Below are 7,943 nucleotides of genomic sequence, written 5' to 3'. Positions count from 1 at the left end.
CTTAAAGTTTGAATGATCAGATATTTGGGTATGAGTTAATAGGATTTAGTGGTTTTGAGGATTTAGGGTTTTTTGTTGCTTTTTAAAGAAGTAAAAAGTGCTGGCTGAATTGTTTGGTCTCAATATTGGGGATAAATTTGGGAAAAACACCCTGTCTGTTGATTTTAATTGGAGAACATAAACAGGGTTTTTATAGAAACAACTAGATCTGAGGCAATTAAAGGATGATTAGAATTAAATGACTCTTTTATGATACTGTGAAACTTCAGTCAGTTTTGCTGATTGCATTTATATTTACTTTTCTCAGGTTAGTGTGAGGGGAAGGGTATGTAAAGCTGCAGTGAACCTACTCTCTTAAGTTATAGTAAGTATATACTGTTTGTTAGGCATTAATCTGGGTCAGATTATAAACCCAAATGTGCTCAAACACCTCCGAACATGCAGTGGGAGCTGTGGAGTGTGTACCTCTCCCCTGAAGAGACAGGGAAATTGTGTTTTATCTCATGAGAATGAAATTGCAACCAAAAGATGCTGAAACTATCAGTAAAAATTATCTTTTCTTTTGTAAAGAAACGTGAGAAATAAGCTCGTATATACAATTCATTTTAAAAAAACTGTTTGTTCCAAAACAAGGATGGTGACAGTATTTTACAAACTACTTTTGACAGTAGTATATTTTTTGAACTGTCTAGACACTGTTCTTCCTCTCCTTATGGGCTTATACTGACCTCTCCTTTTTCTGCAACACCCTGCTGCAAGAGCAACAGTACAACAGCAAAGGAGGATGAGAGAAGAGCAAAGAACAACAGGAATCAACCAGACACCCAAAGCTACAGCCTCCCAAGCAGATGCCTCATTATCTGAAGTATAGTTCCTACCGCTGTAGCCTTTGGTATCGTTAAAGTGTTGCTTACTGCTGTTCAGACGAGGAGGAGTGGGCATGTGGGATAATGCCTCGGGAGATTTAGATGTCAAAGTTGAATGTACAGTCCTTTGGTCTGAGCTGGTGAGAGACCCAGTGCTTACTGAAGTCGTGCTTCTCTTGTTAGCAAAAACATCATCCAGTAGAAAAGTTTCTGGCCTGGACAAAGTGGTAACTTCAATTTTTTGGACCATCAGGCTTGTGCTGAAGGTGTAACTGTCCGCTATTAAGCCGTGGCTAGTGGTAGAAGATGGAGCTTGGGGTAGAAGAGAACTTGATGTGACATTATTTTGCTGGCATCTTTCCGACTTAGTCATCTTTGTGCTGTTTTGCCTTTCGTATTTGTTCAGTGAGGAGTGAGTATTTGGCTCTTTTGGTGTCAATTTCTCAAAAATAAGAAGATCTGGATCTATCCCTAGTAAATCATAAACAAATATTCTTTAGATACTCATCTTAGAACATGAATCATGAAAGCAGGGTGTATCTTCCAGGTCCTTTCTCAAATGATAAATGGAAGAAAGGGGGGAAGTATTCTCTGAGATAGGTACATTAATGAAATAGGAAAAAAACTTTGATGCATTTTTAGCATTATGTGTATTACTTAAGAAGATCTTTTAGCATAACAACTGACCTAGTAAAATTTTATCATTTCTTACAGTTGCTGTGTTTTCAGCCTTTATGCACATAATATCTGATTACCTGTTGTGATGTTGTACAAAATGGTGTTGGTTCTAGCCTTTAGGATGCAGCTTTCCAATGCTGGGCAAGACATGTGCAGGCAGTTCATGTTCTCATGAGGAGCTGCATGGTAGAACACTGCTAGATTGCAGGAAACTATAACAAGAAAAGAATAAAGCTGAATTTGTCAGCCTCATGACCCTTGCATTTTGCATGTTACTACATTATTTAACAGTAGAAGAGTGATAATACTGGGGAGCTGCATAGTGCTTTAAGTCTGTGGTTCTCATTATCTTACAAACTAATTAAACCTATGGTCAGAAAAGTAGAACTATTTAGGACTATTATTTTACATCTGGAGAAAAGGGGTAGAATGGCCACTTGTATTCCAAATGTGTCTCTGATTAAATTAATTTACAGAATTGATAAGCTGTAGCTTGTAGTCCTGCTACCAGTTTCTTCACACAGTCCCTTCCATCACACCTCAACTGCAGGGAATGGATCATTTCTAAAAGTAAAGCTATCAAGGAAGACAGCTTTAAGCTGTTTGCTCTTGTGGTATGGATACCTGTCTGCTTGAAACTGGACTGCAACCACTTACTTCACCCCGACTATTAAATGACCATCTACTGAACTGCAGTAAGTAATCAGCATCCTGCCCTACTGTCAGTTCCCAATCCTTTTCCTTGTTTGCCCTTGTGCTATTGGGCTTCTGTGAACAAAGTGTATAGACTTAGTTTAGACAATTCTTGATTTATGTTTGGAAATTCAGTTCTATCTTCCCACATCAGAAATCAGGGCTAAAATAATAACGAAAAAATGCCTCAACAATTTGTCACTGAAACACAATTTTCAAAAGTATAAAGGTGCCTAAATTCCAATGATTTAAGATTTAGATTGAAAATAGGGCTTAGAAGTCAATTTAACTAGATGCTTTTGATAGTTTTATGTTTATCTCCATGCTAAAATATTTATGGTTAATGTCACACTATATCAAAACCCATGCAAGATTCTTCTTTCAGAGTCTTACAATGCATCAAAAGGTAAATATCTAGTCAAAAGTTAATTTTCTTTTATGATATCAGTCTGCTTGGAGCAGGATAATAGTTAGTTTTGGGGTTAATTAGAGATCTTTTGGGGTTTTTTGCTTTTTTTATTTACCTAATCTCCTCTTTCCTGCCTTGAATGTAACCTCCATACCAGAACTAACACAGTTACTTGCAATTAAAAAAGTATTGCCAGGACTGAGGAAAAATTAAATAGCAGAAAAGCCAGTAGATTACTAAAAATGCTAAAGAGAACTTTTCTGATACTGATTGTGAGTCTCAAGCTTTGCACTTGAGAAAGTTCTAGCATTCCTCCTAAGCTGGGCAATGTATTTATGAAATGAGCTTTTAAGATAAGATGCTTATGCATATTTCTTAGTGTAACTCTCATTAAAATATGTGAATTACTACAGCTGAAAAGTTGCTTCAGGCAAACATTTCCTAAGATAATTCTGTGATTTTTGTTAATGCTGAAAAAGAAGCATTTTAGTTACAGTATATTGATGTAGCACCATTAACAAAAAGCTTTATTTTACGTAAATTATTCAGAAGCTACCTAGCTTTATAAATGTATTCCATTTACTTAGGTGTTTATGCCAACCATTATCATCATATCTGTAAGTAATTAAACTAATTTGTAATACTTCCACAGTGTATAATGGAAAAATCATGCAACTCTTTCCATTTTATGTGATCCTAAAAAGAAAAGTCTTAACTATCCACAAATGAAAAAAAAGGAAGAAGATACACTAAATCCAGCCCTACTGTCTTTTCTCTATTACTTATATATTCTTCAGTTATTAGCCTGCATACTGCATCGTACAGTAAACATATACAGCTCAGAAACAAGTTTTTCAGTTATAATGAACTTATCTGCCATAGGAGAGAAGTATTGTTTTCAAAGAATGTGTGCCATGCAGTTCAAGTATTTGCAATGAAAATGCACTGTCTGTCTGAACAATACAGATTCAGCAGCTTTCTGGAAATGAAGGATGATGGCAGAAGTGCTATTACAGAATTTATATTTTCTTGTGGTTGTTAGCTACTTTGGGTATAAAGATCAAAGTTGTCTGCCTAAATAAACAAAACAGTAATATCTACAGATAAAACTGGGATCTTAAACTCTGATTAAAGGCAAGTAGAGAAATGATTTGACATCAACTCTAAAACAAAGAGGATAACCAGCAATTTTTCCTTCACTCATATCATTTTTATGTCCTATATCTAACTCTATTTAAGTTTCATCAATTATTTGTCATAGAAACTTGTGCTTAGAGTATATTCTTAGGCAATTAAGATTTGTACAAGGAAGGTTATGATTATACAAAAATCAGAAGATGATGTCTTGTGGAAGACAGAATGATAATTTTACAGGGATTATACAAAGCTCTGGCTCTATTATATGCCAATTAGTCTACATTTTTATTCAAAAGATTTCATATATTCTGCAGGGTTAAGGGGGCATCTTTAGTCACTACATAAATATTCTGATCTATTTCTTGAGGACTGCGAACATTTTTACAGGTGATATACAAAGTACATTGACTTCCATGGGTAAGGCAATTTAAAATCCAGTCACTATTTTTAAGAATAAGTTTCTGAATACAAAATTAGTTCTAGGCATCGCAAACCTTTTTGTATCATTTTTAGCATAAGTTAACAGTTTAAAAGACAAAGCCCTTCAAATATTTGTATGAAATATCTATATAGTATTTGATTTTCTGTGACACCTCTTATTCAAAGATTAAGGCAAACACTAATAATGTGATATTATGAAGTCATTGTTTGAAAATCAAAATTTTCAGATTTTTGTTCACATTGATGATTTTTCTTTGGAAAGAAAACTATTCTTCATTTTCATCACATATTGTAGCAGTATGTACCTTTGTCTTCAGACCCAGATACACAGGGTTCTGGATCTTGTTAAAGAACGGAAGTTCTGTGCTAATAGCATATTTTATGTTTGTTTTTAGCATGATATATGAGCACTGTGCAGGTATCTTATTTAAGAACATATAAGACATCTGAAAATAATATATTTGCTTGGACGGAGGAGTGAAATCTTCCAAAATTTTCCTACTTTCCGTATTTGTGCAAAGTTGTAGGGCCTTTAGAAACTCCTTTTCTTTTCAGCACAACATAATTCTAAAAATGTTTTTAATTTCAATGATTACTTTGTAACCTTTGTGAAAATACCATTAAACATTAGAAAAGGAAGTCTCTCATTTGAAGAACTTGGTTGTGTGTGGATATATTCTCTTTCAGATGTGTGATGGATTTTATTGCATAAAATAGGGTAAGAAAAAAAGTCACAAACTTTCTTTGATAAGGAAGGACAATTCTTTGGTCAGGATAAAAACACTAAGAGCATGCTATAGAATATTTTTTATTACTTTGAAGAGATATAAGCAACAAATTTTATTGTTTGCTTTTAAATTATTTCAAAAAATTTTTGAGTTGTAAGATGAGCTTTTAGTAACTTTGCTTTTACTGATAATCCAGTAAAGGAAACTCTCTTATTAAACTTCTTGTAAATCTTTATTTCTTGAAAACTTAATTAGGATATTTATTTGCAGTAATATTTGTGGTAGTGACTACATGCATCTCCTTGGGACTATATCAGAATTACCAGCTGATTTAAAGTGTACCTTTGAAATGCCATCTAATGTCTATGTATTTTTGCTAAGACTGTAACAAAATCATATTTGACTATGTAAGATTATAAAAACAAGGTTCCAGGTGCCATTACTTATCTCTATAAGATGCCCAGTCCCTTGTTTTATGACAAAAAGTTCATTGGCTAAATAGGAAAAAAAACATTACTGAAATGTATATAATAGCTCTTTCATCACAATAATTAAGACAGAAATTGACTTCTCCCAGCAATGCCTCTGGCAGTTATATTAGCTATCTCAGTGTTAGGTGGTCAAGCTCATATCTTTACTCATAATTCAAAATTTCCTTAAAATGTGTATTGACAATTTTTAGTAACTGGCAGGTGGCTTTCATCCTCCATATTAAAAAACCTTTCAAATCTTTTGAGCTTTGCAATCAAATTTAGGCACCACAGAAGCACTCTTCAAGTGCACTCCTGCAATGTACTCCTAAAGTAAATGCAGCGATACAGAGAAAGTATAGTCTTAGGGCTTAAGACAAGCAATGAAATTTTCGAATTTTTATTCTGAGACTGAATTTGTAAGACTGAGGAAAAGGAAGAAAAGAGGTCGCAAGCCAAATAACTGCTATGTCTCAGCTTTATTGTTCATATTGATGTCATACCTGGGTGGGACCAGAAATGTGGTGTAAACATTCAACAAGAGTGCTTTCTCCAAGAAACTGAGTATTCTTGTATCTCAGAGAAGGCCAAATTTTGTATTCCCTCTTTTTTCCCCCCTCACCATATTCTAACCTAGTACCATACTCCATGAAGAAGAGTCCTAGTGGAGTAAGTGTCACTGATAACAGAATGTATTTTTTCTCTACAGGAGTAGGTGGTGATATGGATATTGAAGTGCTATTGTTTTAATGTTAGCATTGACCAGAAATTTTATAATAGAGATTTAAAATTTCAAAGGCAGACCTTAAGATTTTCATGTCTTTCTAGTGTAGTCTTTCAGAAAAAAATCAGATTATCAAATGCCTTTCTATGGGACTGAAGGGAAGACAGGAGAACAGCTACAATGTTGCTCTGCTTTCTTGCCTCAAAAAATATGTACTGCACCATTTTTTGCACTATTTATTGTTCAAATAAAGGAATATTTGCATAAAAATTGACCAAAATGTTTTTCCTCATATATGGTAATACCTATTTTAATGTCTGTCACAATCTTCATAACAAAACACTCACCGTTCTTCAGCAGGCAGCAGTTTCTGCTGCACTGTTGGGATGAGACTTCTGAATAAATCTTCAGCACCTGGGCTCCCCTCTGCTGTGATTGCTGCAGGTCGATCAGAAGACCTGGGAAGCGTCGGATCCAGCAGTTTTTGTAAAAAGCGGTGGGTGAGCAGAGGGAGTCTGACTCCATGGCCAAAGCCAGAACCGACAGCACTTCTGCTAGTGCCACCAGCAGAACCATCTCTTCAATGTAACGGGCTTCGTCACTGCACTTTCTCCTCCACAGATACACTGAGGTTTGGACCAGCATTTTAATGGACAAGCTCTTGAGTGGTGAGGATACTGCCAACTCTGCCAGGGAAATGAGCCAGGGGATGGTTTCTCCAAACTATTCCCATGATGCTGTTTGGGCAGTTCTGGAAGGAAGCAGGCATGTGAGCTATATATGATTATAAGATTTATTATTATTTGTTCTGTAAATGAATTATTTGGAGACAGTTTTTGAGAGACAACAGACACAGGCTGCTTTTAGTCATTCAGAGAGCTTGTTTCTGTGATCCCAAGTTTGTATCTCTTGTCCTTCTGAGCTCAAACTATCCAGACAGCCTTAATGTGTAGTGGTTATAATGGTAAGTGCAGGAGATTGTTTCACTTCGGCTCCGTGAGCATGCAGTCCAGCCCCCTGAGAGCAGGTAGGTCTGCCACTTTGTTCAGGCTCACTATTACATTCAACACAGAAGAGGAGGCTCGGTTTAGTTTCTTCTTATTTTTGAATTATCTGGTGGCTGCAAATGTAATTTCCATCTTTATTAACACACTGGATTATCTAATTCTGTCTACCAGCTGGAGGTGGAAACTTTGTTCCTCTTCCCTACTCTGCTTTGCATGTAAAAAATATACTATTTTATTTCAATGATCTAACAATAGATGAATATGACTGGAGAAGTTTGTAGCCTACATTTATTTCTGGACTAGATAGGTAGTTGAAGTCCTGTCTCTAATCTTCCATAAGATTAAGAATATTGAACAGTCTATATGGATTTTTCTGCTTATGTTGAAGGCTTGGAAAAGACCTGTGAGAGGGCAAGAAAGAAAATAGAGTTGGTATTTAGGAAGTCAGTTTTTCAAGCACCTGTTCTGAAACCTGAAACTGAGTGTTTTGTTTCTTAAAAAGACCCAGTGTGATCCCTGATTCCCACTTCTGCATGCAAGATAGCATACAGAAGGGCTTTAAAATGTTACTATACAGCTGAAGTCCATTTAAACTCAATAAACTATATAGGGAGGTTGAGGGATTTAGGTAGAAATGCAGTTGTCTCCAATAAAAATTGTGGGTGGAATATTTAAAAAATATTTTAGAAGGGAACTTTTTCTTCTAGATTAGGATCAAGGAATTTCCCCAGCTCCACATAAAGTACAGAACAGTGCTATGAATGGGGGCTTCAAATTCATTTTAATTCCT

General features: G+C 35.4%; 1 protein-coding gene across 1 annotated transcript; it reads right to left on the bottom strand.

Annotated features, from left to right (window-relative positions):
- Positions 1 to 539: 539 nt before the first annotated feature.
- MANSC4 (MANSC domain containing 4) lies at positions 540 to 6,722 on the bottom strand. Its single transcript, XM_026089420.1, has 3 exons — positions 6,494 to 6,722; positions 1,622 to 1,756; positions 540 to 1,337 (listed from the first exon to the last, which is right to left on the bottom strand). Exons 1-3 carry the CDS (start codon positions 6,720 to 6,722, stop codon positions 649 to 651), a joined length of 1,053 nt encoding a protein of 350 aa, XP_025945205.1. The 3' UTR covers positions 540 to 648.
- Between the last annotated feature and the right edge of the window lie 1,221 nt (positions 6,723 to 7,943).

This window comes from Apteryx rowi, unplaced genomic scaffold, assembly GCF_003343035.1.
Source record: "Apteryx rowi isolate R43461 unplaced genomic scaffold, aptRow1 scaffold_811, whole genome shotgun sequence".
Lineage (NCBI taxonomy): Eukaryota > Metazoa > Chordata > Aves > Apterygiformes > Apterygidae > Apteryx > Apteryx rowi.
Note: the sequence above shows the minus strand (reverse complement) of the source record. Positions and strands in the feature narration are given on the sequence as shown.

Bases quoted from the DNA above. Each gene is read 5' to 3' on its own strand.
- MANSC4 (XM_026089420.1), bottom strand. From the start codon at position 6,722: ATGGTTCTGCTGGTGGCACTAGCAGAAGTGCTGTCGGTTCTGGCTTTG. The intron at 1,757-6,493 runs GTGAGTGTTTTG...TTCTTGTTATAG, and splicing joins CTGCTGCCTGCTGAAGAACG to TTTCCTGCAATCTAGCAGTG. The intron at 1,338-1,621 runs GTAATCAGATAT...ATGATTTACTAG, and splicing joins TTTGTACAACATCACAACAG to GGATAGATCCAGATCTTCTT.